Here is a 23,742-nt window from a genome sequence, read left to right as displayed (position 1 = left end):
TACAATTTGCTTTTTGCTTTAGTCTTTTCTCCCTTACAAATTCCAGCACAGACTGTTCTGTTTATTTTCAGTAACTTCTAGATTCTTTCTACAATGGCCTTTTTAATCAAAATGGAAATAGTATTTGAGAACTTAGTTTAACTGTAAATTATATTAGTTTCTAAATTCATTGGGATAGTATAGGTAGAGAAAGTTGATAATGTGCATCCCCCTATTTAGACAGTTTCATTATGTCTAAATGTTGGGATCCAATCTAAGTTCCTTCAGTAAGCAATGGAAAGATTATAGAAAGGAACCTTAAGAAGGTAATTCAAAATCTTAGATATTTGACTGTATGTACAGTTAAGGAAGGATGAACCTGGAGGTCACAGCTGGGAACATCTTAAAATTTCTTTGCTGGGAACCATGCTGAGCAAAGTATAAACAACCTTTCTTATCACAGTTTGTGTTCTACTGTGAATTGTACCTTATTTGCTTTCTCTTAACTGCACTGTACTCCTGGATCAAAAATTCATTGCCCTTGAATTTTGAAACTGTAGTCTTATAAGTTTGCTTTCAAAATATTTTGAGTATTTTCTTACTGTACTAACGTAAGATGAGAATGTTAATGCTTAATGTTTAATGTATGCAGGTCTTCTACTGTTCCTGCAGCATTTACTTTTGCTAGTTTTATAAAATCATAATGTACATAGTTATAGCATTGTGCACAGCATGTGTATTAGTGCTTGTATTTCACTTGATAATTTTGTCACTTTGTCTTACAGAATGTCTGCTTCATTTTCCCTCAGTTTTTATATCAGTTCTTTTGTGGGTTTTCACAACAGGTTAGTATTTTTTTTTTCTCACTGCAAAAATTTCTCTTTGGAATTTTTGAAACAAATGGATTCTTCATGTTCTCACTGTACCTGGTCATCTGAGAAAATTTCTAAGTTACTTTGCACATTGTAGAAAGAAGAGCAGCACTTTTGATTCATGTGATTTTCAGTGGCAGTTGAAGTTAAGTTACAGAAATTAATTGGATGAATTATCATAAAAGCCATGTTATTTTCAAAGTCAGGGTTATGGGAACACAAAATTTAGGAACAGCAATGCAAAAAATAGGCAGAGCTCAGAGGGTTGTGATCAGTGGCACAAACTCTGATTGGAGGCCTGTAGCTAGCGGTGTCCCCCAGGGGTCAGTACTGGGTCCAGTCTTGTTCAACTTCTTCATCAATGACCTGGATGAAGGAACAGAGTGCACCCTCAGCAAGTTTGCTGACGATACAAAACTGGGAGGAGTGGCTGAGGCACCAGAGGGCTGTGCTGCCATTCAGAGGGACCTGGACAGGCTGGAGAGGTGGGCAGAGAGGAACCTCCTGAAGTTCAGCAAAGGCAAGTGCAGGTTCCTGCACCTACGGAGGAATAACCCCATGCAGCAGTACAGGTTGGGGGTTGACCTGCTGGAAAGCAGCTCTGCGGAGAAGGACCTGGGAGTGCTGGTGGACACCAGGTTAAGCATGAGGCAGCAATGTGCCCTCGTGGCCAAGAAGGCCAATGGTATCCTGGGGTGCATCAGGAAGAGTGTTGCCAGCAGGCTGAGGGAGGTGATCCTCCCCCTCTCCTCAGCCCTGGTGAGGCCGCATCTGGAGTACCGTGCCCAGTTCTGGGCTCCCCCGTACAAGAGGGATGTGGCGCTACTGGAGCAAGTCCAGCGAAGGGCTACAAAGATGATTAGGGGACTGGAACATCTCTCTTAGGAGGAAAGGCTGAGAGAGCTGGGCCTGTTTAGCCTAGAGAAGAGAAGGCTGAGAGGGGATCTTATCAATGTGTACAAGTATCTGAAGGGAGGGTGTTGAGAGGATGGAGCCAGACTCTTTTCAGTGGTGCCCAGTGACAGGACGCGAGGCAACGGGCACAAACTGGAACACAGGCAGTTCCATCTGAATATGAGAAAAAGCTTCTTCACTGTGAGGGTGACAGAGCACTGGAACAGGTTGCCCAGAGAGGTTGTGGAGTCTCCTTCTCTGGAGATATTCAAAACCCGCCTGGACGCCATCCTGTACAATGTGCTCTAGGTGACCCTGCTTGAGCAGGGGTGTTGAACTAGATGATCTTCTCCTGAGGTCCCTTCCAATCTCAGCGATTCTGTGATTCTGTGAAAGTGAAATTTCCCTCAGAAATGTGGACTTTATTAGGTTTGACCTCATTCAGCATGGAGAGAGGCAATCCTGAAAAATAAATATTTGAACCAGCTGTTCATTTTTAGAATTAAGAATGAAAATGGAGGAATCAGTGAGTCTTCTCTGGGGCTGTGCAGGAATGACTTGCAAATGTTAGACAAAGAGCATCATTCAGTTAATTGAAAAGGAAAGATAAACACAGATAAGGGAAAGGGGAACTACTCTTACCAAAAAGTACCATCTTTTAGGAGAAGATGCAGTGTTTTTTCTAATTTTTTATTTGCCTTTCTCCCCTCTGCTTTCTATTGTCTAATCTGTGCAGAAAAGTCTACCTCTCCTTTCTCCCTGAATGAGGGGGTGAAAAACAAATGAAGGAATGACTGAACATAGACAAAAGATTATTTAAATTTCTACTGGAAGAAAATAGTATAATTTCTTTGAATTTGTGGAATTTCTCAAAATAAAGCTCCAGGAAGATTAAAAATGACAGAACTGGGGTTTTTTGTCAGCCGTTCACTGAAAGCTTTGTAGGTTTTTATGAGACATTGTTTGGATTTAGTTAATAAAGTATGTGTTGATGAAAATTTGGTTGTAAAAGTTCCTATTCTTTTAAGTGAAAAGTATAATTCTGAATCAAAAGGGGGGGCTGACAGCAATTTTTAAGGCATAAATGATCACCAAACAGGTTTTGGGAAATAACAGCCCTCTTTATGAGGTGATATAATAAATTTAAGGGTACTAGTTACAGTGATGGTACACACATGGAAAAGTGGTACGAAGAAAAGAAGAAACAGACATTTTCGGCTGTTTTTATGCACGGCTCATTTCAATCACCTACAGCTGAGGAACCTCTGGAACGCTCTCCTTCCCTCCCTGCATGCCTCCATGTTGTATAGACAAGGAGGAGATAAATTGGGGGTGGATGTATGAGAGGATTTTCTGTCTCTACAGGAACCTTCAGTTGTTCAGTTTGGGTAGTTTAGAGTTGGTCTCGGTTGAAACCATAGGAGGGGCCAATATGTGGACCAGACTATTAATTTTTGTCCTCCAGATGAATTGGGTACAAGTGTGGAGTTGCGTCTTACATCAGCAAGCAGCTGTTCAGGGATATTTGCTTCCATGGTGGAGGGATATACTTTTGTGATTCTGAACAAGTTGACTCATTGATTTTAAATCAAGCGTAATGCAGTGGGTTGTGCTTTAAAATTGTAACTAGCTAATTTAATTCTTTTCTATCTACAGCCTTTATATGATACTGCGTATCTAACACTGTACAATATCAGCTTCACTTCCCTTCCTATCCTCTTGTACAGTCTAATGGAACAACATGTCAGTGCAGACACACTCAAGAGAGAGCCTTTCCTATACAGGTAAAGTTAATACATTACCTTGTAAAGTTTGACTGTTCAGTGGCGGAATCTGGCTCTGTTAAACCAAAGTACTCAGGATTTCTATATCACAAGGTACAAAAGAACAACATCAGATATACTGCCATGGAAGGTTTGAAGACCACATGCATTGTACATAAAGTACTGTAGATGCACATGTATTTTAACATGTATATTTAAATACTGCAATCCACGCTGTTCAATTGCTGCTTTAGTGAATGAGAGCATAATACAAGTTACTGTCCTACAAATTGAAAATATGATTTATTTTAGAGCTATTTATTTCCTTCAGCCAGGGGAAATAGAAGTTTTTTATAAAGAGAAAACATACCATTTCTTCCATATATATTTTTTTATTTTGAAAGAAAGAGGAACTGAGTGTTAGAGTAGACATGTGATAGGATATTTTCTGCAGGGTGTCCAGCATTGTCCTCTGCATATTGTTGACTCATTTGCAGGGCATTAAAGCTATGGCTGTTTTAGTTTACTTCTCTTAGCCACTTGAAATACTGTCCCTGCCAATAATCTGCATGTGGCCATCTAAATTAGCAACAGTGCCCAGTTTTGATTCTTGTAGCTGCAAAACCAGTACATTTTAGAGAGTGATCATAGTAGATAATTGAAGGGAAAACATTTTTTGGAAGTGGTAATAGTAGATGCGCAAAAGGTAATGATTAAAGTGATATGCCTTTACCTATTTATCTCGTAATTGAATAGGATGTCATTCTAAGAGGAATACAAGATACTACTGTTGAAACCAAAACCCCTCACTTTTATTCTCTTCTATATTTTAAATATTTTCGGCTTAGAAATTGTAATTCAGAAGATCTTTCATTTTGGTTTTTGAAAACTTAGTATGTCTAACAGTCTGCTGCTGAGCTGTCTCAAGCAATAGTGCAGTTGTTCTAGGCCAGATGAAGCTAATGTTAGCCATATATGGCTTTGCACCATTTTAGAAGAATATTGCTAATCTCATTGGGTAATTTACAGTGAAAAATGACATCAGATGGTCATGAGACACAATTTTTAAAGGATATATGGGTGAAAGTCTTGGTTGATGGTAAATGTTTCCAGCTACTATGTGATATTTTGGTAATTCTGTGTTTTCATTTAACTGTGTTGTGATCTGTTCTGACATGTTTTATGGTAAATGATACGTTTATGTATACTTTTTCTGTGTGCAAGAACTAAATTTGTACTATTTAAATTTTTCTGTAATAAGAAAATGTATGTTAATGATTTAGTGATCAGTTCTACTGTTGATCAATCCATGTATTTTTTTGTGTGAAAACATTCAAGAAATGCATTTTGACTTAAAGGTTCAACTGAGCTGCAAATTCCTGGTTATTCATGTTTCACATAAAATTAATTGTTTTGTTCCAATATTTTGTACAAAAGTACCTCATGGGAAATAAAGTGGAGTCTCTAGAGACCTCTAGTGTTTTTATTTACAATTTATACTGGATCATCAGCTGCACAGCAGGTACTGTAAACGAGATACCTTCTGTAAAAAGATTGAAATGTAAATTGGTGCAGCACAGGAGAAGAATTAACTATACAGTTGGAATAAGCAGAACTACAGGCAACAGTTAAAAGGGTTCAGTAAAAATTAAATTAAAAAATAAAGAGGAGCTAACCAGGAAAGGTTTGGTTGTGAAGTGGTAGAGAGTTGTCATGTGGAAATGTGAAGTTATCCCATATGTGGTCTCTTAATTCTGTTTCCCTCACAAAATAGTTTGACTGGTCCCATTTGTCTGGACTCCTTTAAATGTGCTAATATGAATGCATATATCTTGTTTAACACAGAGATGTTGCCAAGAATGCTTTGTTGCGCTGGCGTGCATTTATCTATTGGACATTCCTAGGAGTGTTTGATGCTGTGGTATTTTTCTTTGGTGCCTACTTCTTGTTTGAAGACACAACTGTAACCAGCAATGGACAGGTTAGTGTTGGATTTGATCAGACTCGATGAAATATAATTTTTTAAACGTCAAGTGTTCAGTCAATGTGAACACAGTTTAATTGTTTTTTTCAAGATTTCCAGCACAGATGACAACTGTTTTATAAGTTATGGTGAGATAGATGGGTTATCTGTTTAGCAAATCTGAATTATGTAATAGGAATTCTGTATATCAGCAAATAGTGGCATGGGACTAGATACAACTTAAGATAAATGTATATCATATATTTCAAGTATTCCTTCAGAATTTACATGGTAACATTTCTGTTTTGTGCTTAACATGCATCTGATGAATATTTGATTAACTTATTAACTATGTATTCAGAAAAGGTACAGTAGTTATGAGTGATCACACAAGAACTTAAATATAACAGGCTTTTATAATATTTTAAATATTTTTACATATAGCAGCTTAAAATATTCTATCTCTACTTGCTTTGCAGTCACATGAATGCAAATTTTAAGGACCTTTGCATTTTATTTATTTTACCCATTGATATTTTGGTCTATTTTATTTGTGTGCTTTTTTTCTTTTTGCTACTTGCTTCTCTTCCTATCCTCAGCTAATGACAACCAACACTCACATGGTAAGACTACTGTGGATTTGTCATGATATCCATTTCATCTTTCACTGTTCTTTAATTAAACTGTTAATTAAAGAACAGTTAAATATTTCCTACAGCTATTTAAAAATATTACTTAACTTATTAATAAAAATGTTCTTTATTGCTACTCTATAAGTTCTTAAAATATAAAGAACTTATATAGGGTATAAGGTATGTTAAGGTATATGAGAAATATTAAACCACCAAGAACTTTCAAAAATAGGTAGGTTTTTGCTTCCTTGCATTTTATTATTGTTCTATGCTTCTCCGTGGCCTGTAGTTTGTTCCTATCTCTGCTGTAGAAAATGTATTATAATTTATGCTATAAAATGCTTCAAAGGCTTTAGAAAAGACCCACAAAGTGAGAGAGAAAGCAAACTTTGCATAATTTTGTTACTTACATGTAAAGTATAAGTATACATTTTCTAGAAAAGCAGTATTCAAATATCTTTAAATGACATCTTTGTGACATTCATCAGTGAAATGGACTTTTATTGTGTGAGACCATGTTAGAAAGTTAATCTTCTAAGGATTGAATTACTTTCCTTTAGACATAACTGTACATTGCAGTACTTCTTCTGATACATGATCTTCTCTGTTCTGACAGTGATGTTCTCTGTTAGATACTGAAAACTCTGCGTCAGTTCATATTTGTAGTCCTGAAAATTAGTCTTTTCATATCTGTACAAAAAATGTAAATGGTTAATACTGCAAATATTCTAACTAGGTTCCTTTTTAAAAACTTTAGCACACTTGTTGCATATATTAAATTAAATTCTTGATGAAGTTCTAAAAACACACTACTGCCTAATTCCCACACTTGTATTTCTAGAACTAGGTACCCATGTTATTATTGGATGATAAGGTGCTTTGCTTGGTGAGAGATTCAGATGCCCTTGAGGGTCAGAGTGGTGTAGAAAATTCAGTACCATTCAGCATGCACGTGTGTGTATGTAAAAATGTATAAATGTATATAAAAAATACAAATATTCAGTTGCAATTTTAAAGACTTGAAAGTTAGTGTTCAGGAATAGTCAGAGATACATACATCCGTTCATACGTACATACATGAATGTTAGTTGGTGTTGGTATTTATTTTCAAGTGTTTAAATTATGCTTATGTCTGGAAAAAGTCAGTGAAAGATTTCATCTGAAAAGTTTACTGCAACAATGTGTTATGCAACAGGCAGAAGGTAAAAGACAGGGAAAGGGATAAAAGGGTTGAGGGCAACACTAATACCATAAATGGTACAAGATGATCCAAGTTATGTTCCAAATTTTTAAAATGGGTGCTGAATCAAAAATTTGTAAATCTTCTTTCCCTCCAGAAGTGAACTAATCACCATTTTTGCAAAACTGGTAAAAATTGAACAAAGTGAATGTCTTTTACGTGGATTACCTCCTGTGTCAGACTAGAATTTACATATCATTCAGCTCACTTCCAAACATAAGCCCCCCAGTGTATTTTTCAGTACTTAGAAATTTGGTTGAAACTGTTTGAACTCTATAGAGTGGTGTTACTAGAATACTGGAAAAGTGTATTTTTAATCACTGAAATTTACTTCATAAATGCCTGCTTCACTCATTTCCTGGTAAACAAAACTAAGATGACAAAGATTTGTCTATTATTAATTTTTACTAATTTGTGATAATGCTTTGTGCACAGTGTTACAGTTTGGCTATGACATCATAGTTGATGTTGTAAAAATATAGTCAGAAACCAACTACATAAGGAAGGTAAGAGGAAAAGAAAGCATTGTAGAAGTGATTGCAGATTGTAAATGTCATCTTAGTTTACCCATGTAATAAAACATACTTCATCTGTGATTTTTGATTTTAACATTTGATGCACAGTGGTTTAAATATAATTAAGTTGGGTTCAGAGAAAGGTAGGAGAAATTAAGTTAAAATGAGTAACAGAATGGGAAATACAAAAGAGCAGAAAGGTAGATAGACAAGAGGAACAATGGGTAGGAACACAGAATACAATGAATACAGTCACAGAAGGAGAGGGAAGTCCTAATACCTAACCAGAATTTTTCTTGTCGCTACTTGTATCTGTTGCCTCTCATCTTGATACTGTGCATCTCTGAGAAGAGTCTGGTTCTGTCTTATCAGTATCAGATAGTTGAAGGCAGCAACAAGATCCCCCCTTAGCCTTCCATTCTCAAGGCTGAACAAGCCCAGTTCCCTAAGCTTCACGTCATGTGCTCCAGCATCCTGACCAGCTGTCTTGATGGCCCTCCACTGGACTTGCTGCCATATGTCAATGTCTTTCTTGTACTTGGGAGCCCAAAACTGAACAAAGTTCTCCAGAATGTGGCCTTGTGAGTGCTGAATAGAGGGGAAGAATCACTTCCCTTGACCTGCTGGCTACACCCTTGCCAATACTTTATAAGGTTGGCCGCCTTTGCTGCAAGAGCGTGTTGCTGGCTCACATCAAACTTGTTGTCCACCAGGACTCCCAGGTCCTTTTCTGCAAAGCTACTTTCCAGCCAGTAGGCCCCAGCCTGTACTCGTGCATCAGTTTTTTTTGTTCCAAATGCAGGATCTCACATTTGCCTTTGCTGAAGGCAAGTTCCTGTCAGCCCATGACACCAAGTTGTTGAGGTTCCTCTGTATAGCACCCCTGCTCTCAAGCACATCAAATACTTCCCCACAATTTGATATCATCCACAAACTTGTTGAAGGTGTTTCACGTTACATTGTTCAGGTTGTTAATAGAGACATTAAACAGTATTGGCCCTAGTATCAGCTCTGAAAGAACATCACTAGTTACCAGCCACTAGTTGGACTTCATACTGCAATCACATCTCTGTGATGTGATCATATACATCTCTGCCTGGCAGTCCAGCCAATTTTCCATTCGCCTTGTAGTCCACATACCCTAAAAAAATATCACCAATTTGACTATAAGAATGCTGTGGAAGTCTGTGTTGAAAGTCTTGCAGCTTTGCACTCTTACTGGAGGTGTTGAAGAATTATTACATTTGGCATATCTAGAGAAACTTGTTTATAGAAAAGCTAACAAAAGTAGCCTTGTCAGGAGTATGAAAAACAGCATAAAATGTTAATTCAGATGGCCTAATAACTGAAACTATAAAGACAGTAAATATTTACAGATAATATTTTTTAGAATGTTAATAAAAATGAGATAAAGAACTGGAGGCTGAACAGCATTGAAGAACAGGAAAGAATATGTTTTACTGGTAGCTGAAAGTAGGGATCAAAAGCTGCCATCTCTCAACTGCTGACATATGTAAAATGAATGATAGACAGGTGTTCCTGTCACAGAAGCATCAATAGAATCAGCATTGGTAGTGATACTGGGAGAAACTGTCAGCAGCAACACTGAGAATTACCAGTGCTATCGTGCCTAGAAATGTTACTGAATGATGTCATCCTTTCAAATTGATAAGTCACTCCCATGTGACTCTGTGACTGGATTTGCACAAATCTGTTTTCTCTACTGATTATGGGACTTTAGTCTCCCTGGGTAACAAGTGAAGCTTTTAGCAGAGTCATAGAAATGTTGGTTGGAAGGGACCTCTGGAATTCGTCTACTTCAGCCTCGTGCTAGAAGCAGGATTGTTGCCAACAGTAGATCAGGTCAACCATGGCTTTGGTTGAGTCTTGAAAACCTCCAAGGACAGGGATTCCATGACCTCTCTGGGCAGCCTCTTCCAGTGTTGCATTACTCTCGTACTGATTTTTTTTTCCTAATTTGCAACCTAAACCTCCTAACATGCAATCTGTGGCCATGGGCCCTTGTGTCATCTACCACTTATTACCAAGAAGAGTTTGACTACATCATCCTTGTAAATGTTTTTCAAATAGTTGTGGACAGCTATTTAGGTTGTTCCTTAACTCTTAACAGACTAAGTAAGTCTTAACAGTCTAAGTAAATCAGCTCTTTCAACCCTCTCTTCTTAGGAGAGCTATAGATCCCTAACCATCTTGGTAGCCTTCCACTTGATCCTTCTCAATTTTTTCACGTCCAGGTTCAGCCTCACCATTGCTGAGTAGAGGGGAATAATAAACTCTCTTGATCCAGTGACTAAGTACTACTAATGTAGCCAAGTTTGCAGTTTGCCTTATTTACAGTGAGAACATACTGTAGGCTTGTATTCAATCTGGAGTCCACTGTAATCCCATTGCAACTTCCTTTTCAGCAGGGCCACTACTCAGCCAGGCAGTTCCAATACATGAGGTTATTCCTCCCTACATGTAGAACTTTGCACTTTTCCTTACTGAACCTCATAAGATTTCTGTTGGCCCACTTCTCAAGTTAATGGAGGTCCCTCTGGATTGAGGCTCTGCCATTCATTATGTCAGCCTTTTCCTCCAGTTCTGTATCATTTGCCAATTTGCTCATGATGCTCTGTGTGTCATCCTCCCAGTCTCTGATGGAGATATTGAACAATACCAGTCGCAGTATCAATCCCTGATGTAGTTCACTGGTTAGTTGCAGCCAATGAAAGATCAGGTCATTGATCACTACACTTTTGAGTACAGTGGTCCAGCCAGTTTTGAACTCACCTAGTAGTCTGTTTGTCCAGCCCCTGCTTCCTCATCTTCCAAATGAAAAATGCTGTGGGAGACACCACCAAAAGCCTTACTAAAATCAAAATAGATTACATCCACTGCTCTCATGTCAACTACATGGCCAGTCATTTTGTCGTAGAAGGCAATCAAGTTGATCAGATGTGATTTGCCCTTGGTAAATCCATGTAGACTATTCCTGATTATCTTTTTGTCCTTAATATGTATGGAAATGGATTCTAACAAGATATGATATTTCCAGGGATCAAGATGAGGGTGACTGGCATGCATTTCCCCAAGTCTTCCTCCTTCCCTTTTTTCTTAAAGGTGAGGCTTTTGGCCTTTTTCCAGTCTTCAGGGACCTCCCCGATCACCTTGATTTTTCACAAATAACAGATAGCAGCCTGGCAGTCACCTGGACCAGCACACTTGGGTGAATTCCATTCAGCCCTATGGACATGAATGTGTCCAGATTCTAAGTGATCCCTAACCTGTTGCTCCCCCACTGTTGGGTGTTCCTCTTCTTCCCAAACTGTGCTGCTGTATGCAGGGAGCAGGCTTTGCCCTTGAAGACTCATATGCAAAGTGTTCAATACTTCAGCATTTTCTTTATCATCTTTCACTAGGTTGCCTCACTATTCCATCAATGGACCCACATTTTCCCTTTTAAACTAGGATATCTGTAGATACCCTTTCTGTTACCCTCAACACCGCTCTAATCTTAGTTCCAGCTAGGCTTTGGCCTTCGTGATTTTCTTCCTTTGTGCACAGGCAGTGCTTTTATACTATTCTTTTGTTGCCTACCCTTGTTTCCATCTGTTGTATGGTTCTTTTTTGCCTTTTTGTTCATTGAGAAACTTCCTGCTTAGCCAATGGTGTCTTCTGCTGAAATTCCACATCCTCCTGCAGAACAGGGTTCCTGAGATCTCAGCATTTCTCTCTTTAAAAATCATTCAGCTCTCTTGGGCACTCTTCTGTTTCATGGCTGCAATTTCCTGAATAAAACAATCTATTTTCCTAAAACATAGCGTCCAGCTCAGCTGCTGATGTTCCTAACATTTCTCTGGACCCTGAACTTGGTCATCTCATAGTTACTGCAGACCAAGCAATCCTCTGCGACCATAGTCACCACCAGTACTTCCCTCCATCATCACAAATGATCATTTCTGACCACTTGAAAAGCTGAAGTGTTTTTATTTCATTATGCAGGTGGGGAGAAAATTAACTACAATTCAGAGGTGTTGTATCTTAAACTGTTATATAGAACATCTATATACTTAATATGGCTTTGATGGTTATCACATTCTTACTTGTACTGTTAGTGCTCTATATAACACACTGTTGAACCTCCAAGAAACTGTGAGACTCCAAGGACAGCAGAGAAGTGAGATCAGAGAAAAGATGGTGGTCAAGAAGACTCATGAAATTACTGCAGTTCATTTGGAAATCTCAGTAACTCATTAACTGTGCTACACTTTGTTTTTATAAAGAAATATACCTATGAACTTTGGGTTAAGCGCATTGATGGTGTGTTTTTACTGTATGTAGTCCAAAGCGTGTACACACAAGAGCATGATAGAACATACAAGAATTCAGTGTTGTTGCTTAGTGTCAGTTCACGATACAAGGCAATACATGAGCTTTAAGTGTTTGTTTCTAGTCAGTTCATGATACAGTGTAAAATATAGCCTATAACTGATATTACAGTATAAGATATAACCTATAACCATCTTTTATAGATGTTTGGAAACTGGACCTTTGGAACATTGGTGTTTACTGTGCTTGTATTCACAGTTACATTGAAGGTAAGGTGTGCTATATTTTTTCCATTGAAACTTTCTTGGAGCTTGTTTTCTCATGGCTGCTTAGTAATATCAACTTCTCTCTACAACCATCCTTTTGAGGTTATTAGTTTAATTTACAAGTTTTGCCATCTGTGCCTTCTTAACTTTACTCAAAATTGAAAAGCTTTTTTGTCAACTAATTCTGTGTAGAATCCTTACCTTTTTCAAAGGGTGTAGTTTTAGTTCACTCCTACTAAGTATTCTGTTGCTTCTTGATAGTAATAACAAATGTGTTGTTTTTTCAGCTTGCACTAGATACACAATATTGGACATGGATAAATCACTTCATGATCTGGGGATCACTGCTATTCTACATTATCTTTTCTCTGCTCTGGGGAGGAATTATTTGGTATGAACTCAACTATAAATTGCATTGCAAATGTTATTTCAGAAACCTAAATAGAGTTGTTAGATAGTTCACTTTTGTTCCCCCAAACAGAGTTCAGTTTAGCTTTTATATATTACAGAACTTCCAATAGCAATCACATTTTAAACACATCAGTAATGCTGATTACAGAATGCTCAGCTCTTCTTTCACTGAAAAATATTCTTAGAAAATAGACTGCTAAAAATATTCTTAGAGAAGACTATGAGAAGAAGAATATCAGACCTCAGACTGCCACTAAAGCTATCACAATACTATAAATAAATAAAAAAAGACCAAGGATTGGTTCAAGTGGCCAAGGCTATCTATCTGAGGCAAAATGTCACAGAGTAGGTCAAATCTGTGCTGCCTGGGGCTAGCCACTCAGTGTGTTTGTCTTGAGGGGGGGCTCGTTGTAACAGTCTAAACTAGAGCCTGGGAGTGAATTAACAATGAAGCTGTGTGGATGACCAGGGGCCATGTATTTTGAGGTCATTCCTTGCCCTCTTTTGTTTAGTCAAGTAGATTGACCCTAAATGTCTGAGCACCTACTTGTCCTACTGCTGGTAAGAAAATAAGCTTTTTAAGAAGCAGTATAACTCCTGCCCATAGCTGATTAAAAAATGTTAAAACCTTTTTTTATTTAAAAGAATTCCAGGTACTTGAAACTGAAATTGTTGGGAGGAGATTAAGTGAAACACAGGTTCAAGTTCTTATTATGCCTGATTGCCATCTGGAACTTGAATTCATGTCTCTCACCTGTAGAGAGTTCCTAGGTACACGGTCCTCTCTTTTAATCTCTGCTGCTGGAGCTTGTTCTACTTTGTATGCATAAACAAACATGTTGACGGACCCAAGATAAAACAGCGGCTACTTGTTGCATGACGACTGAGGTGCCATTCAATTTGGAGTGAGGATTTGAATTACAATGATTTTTTTCCAAATGAGTAACCAACTGCCAACTCTTGGATATTCAGTAGCCTATCTTCTTTTCAACAAAATCAGGTCTCAGTTTCTTCAGCATCAGAATGACAACAGTTTGCAGAAGTGATATTTTTCCTGAAACTGTCAGTCCTGCTGTGTATTAGAGATATCTCTATTTACATGCAGCAATGTATTTTAACTTGCTTACTTCTTAGAATGCAAGAACTTCTATCAAATTTTGGAAATGAGCTGAAATATGGTTATACCAGTATGGAAATATTTGGGCTATTTTAACAATTCTTATGTATTTGGGGGTTCTGTCTTCCATTTAAAGAGATTTCTAATACAGTATTTAATTACTGGCAGTAGGGCTTTACACTGCAGTATTGCTACAAACTGTCCATTGATCTTTGTTCTCAGTAAGCATGGCCTCTAGTTCCAATTACTGTAAATATAAATGACTGTCATATACCTTAAACCTTCATTAGTGAAAGCAGCAAAGACATTTTAATGACCGTAAAACTGCCATCGAGATACAGGGAAACATGCAAGTGAAGGCATGCAAGTGAAAGCAGTGAGAGTAGGGGAAGACAAAAATGTGGTGAATCGTTTGGGGAGCTTAACACAAAGCCATCAGAGATGCTTGGTGGTGCTTGAGGAATGAGAAGTATGAAGAAGGGTATGGTTGACAAGCCTTGCTCTGAGGAACCATGCAAGAAAGCGTGCAATGAGAAAGAGAGGAAGGAAGTAATGGCTAGGAGGCTGTGAGAAGAAATACAGAAAATGTCTGGGGCAAGATAAGGAGTAGGTGGAAGAGCATATACACAGGGTAAGAATGTAACTTTGTTTATCTTTGCAAGAGAGAGGCAGCTTGGGGGGAAGAATAGCATGATATTTCCCTGCACCCTGGAAGACAGGAGGAGGACAGTTCCCTCTAATCAGTGAGTGTCTCACTTTGAGAAAACTGGGATGGATGAACTTGCACAAACTGAGAATTTGAACCTGCTGCATTTCATGACTGTCATAATATTTATATTTAACATTGCCAGCCTTTCTCTTGTGTACTGAATTTCTATTTAATCTTTTCCCACTAGGCCTTTTCTCAATTATCAGAGGATGTATTATGTGTTCATGCAAATGCTGTCTAGTGGTCCTGCATGGCTGGGTATAATTCTACTCATAACTGTCAGCCTTCTTCCAGATGTTCTTAAGAAGGTTTTATGCAGACAGTTGTGTCCTACAGCAACAGAAAGAATCCAGGTAAAAATTATTTTTGTTGTACAGTCATTTTTTGTACCACAGATCTCTAATAATTAGACTTCTCTGAGGTTTAGAAACAAGCTTAGAGCAGATGTTCCCCATGTATGTCATTGGTTATTTACTAACCACTTCCAAGTGGTATGGTGAGTGAAGCTACCTATTATTTATATGGTGGCATTTACCTAAACCCTGGGTTGAGCTCTGTGCTTCCTTGCCAGCAACCACTGGGAAATCAGCTGATAAGGATGGTGGGAGGTGGATACACAGCTGAACATGATTCCTGATTTAAGGAAACAAAAAGGACAAGGGGGATGGGGCTCTTAGTGTGGGTAGATAGAAGGAGTGAGGGAGAAAATAGGAACATGGACTGGATAGTTTAAGGTATGTGATAGGAAGCAGGGGGAGCAGAAGTTAGGTATCTGTCTCAGCCTAGGCACAGAGCCTTGAGTTGTTCCTGTTGTTGTAGAGTATTCAGGGGTGCTGTCTACACCCATGATTTGAAGTAATTATCTTTCAAACCCAGAAAATACATTTGCAATTATTCTACTGCATTAAGGAAACTTTAATATGGGCATTTTAGCATTTGCTGTCCAAGTTGAACATAGTTGTCTACAAGCTAATTTAGCTAAGCTAAATAAGCTAAGTCCAAATTAAAACCCAATAGCAAGGGAGCGTGTCACTTTACTGAAATCCACTTTAAAGTAGAGATTTGAACAAGCAGTTGCAATCCTACAGCAGGGGAACACTGCAGCTGCGTGTGTGTTCATTGTTGAACAAAATGTATAATTTATATGCTTAAAATAAATGTGATGAATATATAGTGTGTTGGTAAGGAATATGTAGTAAACTCATGCCAACATTCAATTGTATTGCGTGATCTATGCAATGTAATACTTCCTTAGTAAACTGTTTTATATTGATGCTATGCCTGTTACAAAAATGTGTATTTAAACTTTATTTATATTCTCTTAAACATTTTTCCTCTTTTGTATTTCAAATTATATTTATTTTGCCTATTTTGATGCATTATCTTTAGAAAAAATTTTCAAATATATTTGTCACAGTAAATTACATATGCCTTGCTCCCCCCATGAGAAGAGTATTTTTAAATTTATTGTCACCTTTCTTCTGATCAGCGCAACAGAAGAAACTGTTGCATAAATACAGGCCTCCTCTGCTGAGGCTGAGAGGGAGGCCAAGTTTTGTGGGAAGCATAGTACTAGTCTGGGGCCATCAGACTCACCCCAGCTGAAGGTTTTGCCTGTACTTTTGGCCTCAGCAAACTTTCATGTATTACATATGTTAGAACATGTATGGATGGTAAAGGTATTGAATCTGAAACTTGTGTTATTGCCCTTGCTCTTTTCAGCACATCAACTGAAATTAATGAGTTACCAGTGACTGTGTGTTGGGATTAGTTAGTATTTTAATTTCTGTTAGAAAAGATATTTTGCATTAAGAGGAAAGGAATAAAGGAATTTCACTTCTAAGGAAAATAAAATTTCCTATTTGGCAAAGGTAAAAAAAATTCTGTTCTAGTATCTGCAAAGTAAAACCACTTGCCATTGTTTTGCATTTCTTGAATATACAGAATTATGAAATGCTCTACTTCAGGCAAGAATATAGCATTTCCAGGTTGATTGGCGTGTAGCATTTTTCTATTTAAATATCTTTATAGATGTGTTTATGGCATATGTGCTACTTGTAGAAGAGGTTGCTCAGTGTAGTTCTGCATGCTTTAATTTAAAAGTTTAAAGAGAGAATGTGGATTGGTTAATGCAAATAATAATACCCTAGCGAAGATATTATAGCATTTCTCATTTACATTTTATGTTAGTGCTGGAAATGAATCAGTTGTAAAGCAGACTTTTTGGCTTAACACTGGCAATATTCATTTTTTTTAATATTTAGCAGAAAATCTTTGGCTTTTAACCAGATATATCCCTTCTGTTTCTTCTTTCCTCTCTGTTTCCTCCTGTCTTCCAATCCGCTCTGTCTAAATAACTGCTACCTTGCTTTAATCATAAATGATGTGCACGGTTACTTCCTACAATCTTCTGGGGAAATCAGACTAAACATCAGTGCCTTTCTGTTGAGCAGTCCACCATCTTTATGCTTTCTCAGACTTCAAGCAGTCTAAGTTTCTAATGGAAAAAAAAGGTGACTTTTTTCTGCCTTTCTGCATGCTTGGCCATTTTATTCAAAGGACAGTAGAAAGTTTATCATCAGAAGTTATTTACCATACTCATTGTCTCCATTTCTGATTCACATGTCAACTATACTTTAAAGAAGAATACTTTTCACATAGATTTTTCCTTCTTCTGTTTATTTATCCCAAAGAACCTATGAATCATTGTCACAATCCATCACTATCACTACTCTGTCATTTTTGCCACTTCTATTACTGAATTTAACATAATATTTCTGCCTCAAGAATCTTAGATTCCCGTTTTAATCTTTGATATATCTGTAGGTGAATGCATGTTGTGACTAAGTGGAATATTCACCACAAAAAGAAATGATAATACTGATTATGCCAATGTTACTAGCTTAGTACAGAAAATGTAGTACTGGAAGATACTGAATCAATCTTTCAAATATATGGATGTATCTATCTCCTCTGCTGTTATGGAAGAATATGCAGCTTTTTTTTGGCAAGTTACTTCTAGCATACATTTTCAAACCAAGCTTTCCTTGTATTCCATTTTATGAAATTCTGTGATTCTTTCTAGAAAGAAAATAGCCCAAGATACAAAAGTATATACTATTTAATTTAATAATGAAATAGAGAAAAGCTAGTAAATTTTGGCTTCCCTGAAGTTTATAAGAAAGCTCTTTTTGACTGAGTAGTAGGAGACTGCTGGTTTCCACTGCAGAATTTATATCCTTATTTTTTAACTAGTTAAGATAAAAAATACATTTTCTTTCTCTTTATCCCTTCAAAAATATATAGTCAATAAAAATGACAGAAACGGCATAAATCACAAGGAAACTACACAAAGTTGTTTTCAGTATTGAACATTTTGGCTAAAACTAGCTTGCAGGTTCCTTAGGATTAGTTTGAATGGGCTTTTAACCAATGATTTTTAAACTTACTGCATTCATGTAAGCTATGAAACCTTCTTTATAATAAAGAACTTCTGGAACAGTTGACAAGTAAAACACGAGACTGGCTAAAAGCTAGCTTTTAATGGGCTAAAACATTGGTTCTGCAAAAGCTTTGGAGGAATCTGTTGTCTTTGAGTAATTCAGGCCAAAACTTGCTCATGTCTCATACATGTGACTGACTCAATGCATCAATCTGAATTTTGTTTTTTAACTGGAAGAAAAGAGCAGGGGTTCTGTGGGGTTTCTCTCAGCCTTTACTTCTAATAAGCAGTAGGATTTTTTTTATATCCAAACTGCATTAATTTGTTGTGGAAAATATAAATTACCCTCTTTTCATGTTTTTTATTGTCCCTTCAATTAACAATGCTTCAGTAATCCCAAATATTTTCTAACTGCAATACCAGGTGTTTTGACTGTGAGCTGTAAATAACTTCTATGTTCTTGTTCCTTTTTAAGAAAAATTTTTCTTTTTCTCGTGGCTTCTGACAGATGGCTTTTTACTTCACTTTCACTTTAGCCACAAGATCAGACCATCAGCCTTGTTATGAAATCTCTACGCTTTGCCACTCTTGGGGAAACCCAAAGCGGCACTTTTGCTCTGGGAAGCCTCTCTGGGGTTTTGCCATTCTTCTGTTCCTCAATGGGCTTAGCTTCTGTTGAGCAAGTGCACAGTGCTCTGAGAAAACTAGTGACCAGTAAACTGTTGCCTTTGTCATGTGTTGGGCTCCTCTTGTATGGGAAACAAAGAAAGGGATCCTGCTGTTGCAATATTTGAATCCCATGGAAAAAGTTACCTTAGCAACTCTCCCGCCCTCTTTCACCATGTTGTAATGAATAAGCTGTAAGTTGGCCTTCATTACCGCTGGGCTCCCTCACCTTCACGTGCGATACTCCCTTCACTATACCGTTGTCGTGGGGAGTAGAGAAGTAGGACATCCGCTCCTTAACTTGGAATGCCTGGGCTGGCTAGGAGAGAACACCTTAAAAGAAATACTGGGCCAATGTGCCCTGTAGGGCACTACTCTAGGTACAGTGCTCATACATGGCTTTATCAAATCAAGGGGAACTCTCTAATTCAGTACAGGTCATTGTCAGTGGGGAAGAACACACAGCCCACAGTAGCTGGTTGTGGTACAGTTTAAATACTTTTGGGAGTAATTAAGTATTTTTTAACGAAGTTTGGAATGGAATTAAAAACATCCTCAGTGTGGCTCAAAGGGTTAACATCAGGATTGAGAAATAGAAACCTTGTTTTACACTGAATAACCTTTTATTTTTAAATCTATCAGAAAATCTGTCACTTTACAGGACCTTGGTACAGTAGTTACATTTGTACCAAATGGTACAGTTCGTTCACATTTCCCGCATGTATTCAGCAAGAGTCTCAGTGTTTTTCCTCATCCTTGCAGAAGAGTATGAGACATAAAACAACCCTAAATGCACTGGCGAACAGCGATGGGCCACTTCTTGAAGGAAATCTTTCAGCTTCCGAGGCATAATTAGATCAAAGCTAGGTAACAGTACTGTACGTGTTGCCAGTTTGGATTAATTTCTATTGGTGAACTGTGCTTTTTACAAATCAACTGTTTCCTCCAGAGTTTTTGCTGTACTTTACCAATATTGATATAAAATCATTATATTTTACTTGGAGAGCCTAGTTTTTGCAAGAGGTATTCCGTATCCCAGGTAAGATCTTTGTCTCACACACTTACTAGTGTAACGCAAAACAATGCATCTGCATGAGTCAATGTACCTGTATTAAAGTCCTGTTAATACAGTGGGTGTTGTGTGACATCTCTTTTGTAGAACTGCAGCCATTATTGCAGAACGCATTCACATTACACCATGGTATAGAATATATAGAGTCAGAAGTAATTCTTGCTCATTAGCAGTTTATCCATCATATCTCAACTTCTTGAATACATACATAGACCAAATGCAGACAGTAAAACAGGAAGATAACGATATCAAAGGAAGCAAGTTACATGTGAATAGGACCTTGTGTCAGGAGACTGGGGCTATACATCTGACAGTATCTACTGTAATAGTATGGTCTGCATAGACCAGTGCATCAATGCGTTGCTGCCTTGAATCAACAGAGAAACATGATAGTCTTGCCAAACATCTGAAACAGAAGCATAAGTGGTGAGCTCCTAAAGCCTGAAAACATTAGGGCAGGAGAATGAAGTTCTCTGCTTTACATTATCTCCTTGCCATACCACTGGTTACACTAACAAGTGTAAGTAAAAAGTTAACACTTTTTACTCAAATACATTTCCACCTGGATGCCATATCTGCTCCAGTCCCTTCACGCTCTCTTGACCCCCAAAAGTCATGCACAACAAATTAAGTGAAGGAGCAAAGTACCCATATGTGAAGAGGACAAATGCAATGTAATGAGCTGGTGTGGGAGGAAATGGCCTGGCCTGTAGGGCTTAAAGGTAGGTGAAGGGTTCTTCTGATTTATTTTTAACATCTGCTAGATGAGAAGTAGTAGAAAGCCCCAACTTTCTTGAGTAGTGTTAGGCATAGCAGATTAAAAGATAGCATGTCTTGGAATCCATTTTATGTGTGGAAAAATTACAATTTTGTTTTTAGAGATATTTATGGTAACTAAACTGCTTTTCTTTGTAGCTGGAGGAGTAGGAAAATTGGTATCAAAGCAGTGTTTGAAAACTCCCTCCAGCATTTCTAAAACAAAGTCTGCTAATTGGTTACCTGATTATCTGCATTTTCTATATTAATTTTGGTATTTGGTCTATATATGTGTTTCAAAGAAGCCAGGCAACACTGGTAGTGAATAGTTTGGTACAGTTGGCTCACTCTCTCTTCCCAGAGTAACTGTTGTTAAGATGGCTTTCTGCATGCTCTTGGTTATGTAAGAGTAGTGTTTTGAGCTTGTGATTGGCGTAAAAAAAAAGTAATATTAAATCTCAGGCAAACTTCTATAAACATATATCATTAATATTTATTTTTTCCCCCTTTTTACTATTTTGTTGATGTTAGCAGGGAAAGAGAAAGTGGATGATTAAGAATATTGCTCATATGTATAGTATTCATAGGGAGAGTGATTTATACCATTGGTTTGAATAATGCTTATAATATATTTGTATCTTAAATACTGTCACATTACCTCCATAACCCTGTACCTGGAAATTATATGTGCATTCAGCAAGGAGAATAGATAAACCTGATTTAGGAAAGCACTGTGCCAATTTTCTTTTAGTCTGTGCACATGTTCCAGAGTCTTGTCATGCAGCTATGCTATTATTTCCTGAGTGGAGATGCTGATTCTGCCAGAATGTCAGGTGACTATGTAGTACAGATAAACATTAATTGATAATTAGACCCAGAGAGTATTGCGATGTGTAGTATAAATTGCCTGTATAGATGCTACATGTAACCTAAGCAAGTCCAAAACCAGATCTTGCTTAAAAGTACAAAATTAGTGCATTAAACTGCTGGCACTTTCATCTATTAGCACAAACCGATTGTAGAGAATTCTCTCTTTGGAAGTACAGGGCAAAGTAGTTGATTTTTTTTCTGTCTTCTTAAAATTCCCCCTAAAAATTCCTGACTGAAAAAGGTCTGAGATAAAAAGATTTATCAGTAATCAGTGCAAAATGCTATATAAACCTGATTAAAAAAAAAAAAACTCGAAAACAATCCTCTGTATCTTCATCTGTTCTCTAAAAAACCCATTATCAGCTTTAGAAATTGTATGTAAAATTATGCCTGATTCTGTAGGTCTTAATGTAAAATTAATTATGTTGAAAGTGGTTGATTGCTCAACAACATGGAGGGATTATACTTTCACTTGAAACAAATAGCCAGAGTGGTGATCTAGTGAGAGGCATTAATATGCCAAGGGTATAATAGCCCTATGGAAGGACACAATTTCAGACTTCTGGCTCTGAAATTATCTATTTACTGTGTATTTGTTTTTTTTTAACAGAATGCATCAAGGCACTGTCAGGGCCACATCTCAGAGTTCACACCTCTTGCCTGTCTGAAAAGCCCAAGATATAGGAGCAGTGACTGCAGCAGTTCCGCAGCAAGAAGGTCTAATTCTCATTCTAAAAAAATGATGTTTACGCACTGGAGAGGCATTGATTATTCAGTACTTCCGTCTGTCTTTGGCTATTCGAATAAGCATTGTCGTTCCAGTGCAGGCTACCGCTACAGTGGGTCAGGTTTGGAAACGTCTGTATGACAGAACACCAATTCAAGCCTTTAAAAACTGGTTTTGTTTATTTCTTTTTTGCAAAAACAGGAAACAAACATGTCACAGAAATATATTAAACTCTGCTTGGCTTTTGCTGTCTGAAGTAGCATTCAGACAAACAGGATCAAGAGCTATAAGTATGAAACCTTCCAGGCCAGTTGGCCTCTTCTATGTTTCAAACTACTGGAGCAATGAACAATCTGCACAGTCTGGTACTGTGAGACTGATAGCACTAAAAATTCTTCATTCTCTGTCAAGACTTTTGTGCATTTATTGCTTCTGTCATCTTTAGTCATTTTCTTTGTTACTTGAAGTGTATAGTTTCAGTCAATGACCTACATTTTGAGATCAACAGTTTTAATTTTCAGCCAGAAGCAATGACCTCAGTTATCTCCAATGAAAGTCTCCTAAAGTGTATTTAACAAGTGCGGTTTCTGATTTTGCTCTGTCCTTTTTCTTTCTTTGCTCTTTCTGTAGAACAAACTGGTGTTTCCTCTGTGCAAATCTGCTTTCAAGAAACACTCTCTAATGTTCACTTCCTTGTAAGTGGCCAAATCAGGGCTATGTATGGTTTTGAGTTAATTTTCCCCTGTAGAAAGATAGGCAAAATAATTCTTGTGTAGCATATGCACTATATGAAGTCAAGTTGGCTGTTAAATAGGTAAATATGATCAGTGTTGGTATCTACTCAAAAACTGAATGTAAGCATTTTGCCTAAAATGTCTTTGTGAATTTGTCAAAGATAAAAATTAGCCAGCGCTCCCACTTCTTATCTGTCTTGGTGATTTGAAAGTATGCATAGTGAGAAGCAAGCTTGTTTTTTTTCAAAGCCTTTTCTAACAAAAAAAAAAAAGGAAAAAAGGCTATGAGTCTTTTACTATCTGGAATTCATCCTTTTAATTTTGTTTTTTGTTGTTGGTTTTTTTTTAATTGTGTGGTTAAATAGGGGCTAATTGGCTAAGCAGAGGTTATTACAAAGCAGGGAGTACACAACTGTTGACTTTTGCAACTGAACCACTAGGTGGCACACGGCTGTTCACTAACGAACCATAGTTCTGATAGAAATTAGTTGGACAAAGCTTGTTTGAATTATTTTAAGTATGACAGCCAACTTGAACGTCTGTTATCTCTGCTGCATTTATGTTACCTTGCACTAATTTTACTACTAGCTCTATCCTTGTCTTGTTTCTTTAGTCCAGTGTTTTATTTTGGGGTGCAAAAATATCTGAAGGATGAATCTGATTCCAACCAATTTCAGTAAATCTGGTGTTTATAACTGGTAAATAACCATAATCATTAAATAATTCTGGGAGGCCATTGGCTAAAAATTTATTTCTATATGAAAACAAAATATCTGGAATCA

General features: G+C 37.4%; 1 protein-coding gene across 3 annotated transcripts in view; it reads left to right on the top strand.

Annotated features, from left to right (window-relative positions):
- ATP11A (ATPase phospholipid transporting 11A) overlaps positions 1–22,564 on the top strand; it is a 144,193-nt gene extending 121,629 nt beyond the window's left edge. For 2 of the 3 annotated variants that reach the window (XM_067295749.1, XM_067295765.1), the window contains 7 exons: positions 765–824; positions 3,402–3,529; positions 5,354–5,489; positions 12,394–12,459; positions 12,744–12,847; positions 14,881–15,046; positions 22,110–22,564. In XM_067295749.1, the coding sequence (XP_067151850.1) occupies positions 765–824; positions 3,402–3,529; positions 5,354–5,489; positions 12,394–12,459; positions 12,744–12,847; positions 14,881–15,046; positions 22,110–22,367 (918 nt within the window). In that variant the 3' untranslated portion in view covers positions 22,368–22,564. Of the gene's footprint in view, positions 1–764; positions 825–3,401; positions 3,530–5,353; positions 5,490–12,393; positions 12,460–12,743; positions 12,848–14,880; positions 15,047–19,563; positions 19,753–22,109 lie in introns of those variants that run through there. The other variant, XM_067295757.1, reaches the window with a different exon arrangement.
- Positions 22,565–23,742: the final 1,178 nt, after the last annotated feature.

This window comes from Apteryx mantelli, chromosome 1 (genome assembly GCF_036417845.1).
Source record: "Apteryx mantelli isolate bAptMan1 chromosome 1, bAptMan1.hap1, whole genome shotgun sequence".
Lineage (NCBI taxonomy): Eukaryota > Metazoa > Chordata > Aves > Apterygiformes > Apterygidae > Apteryx > Apteryx mantelli.
The sequence above is the reverse complement of the archived record's forward strand: the minus strand, read 5'-3'. Positions and strand labels throughout refer to the sequence as shown.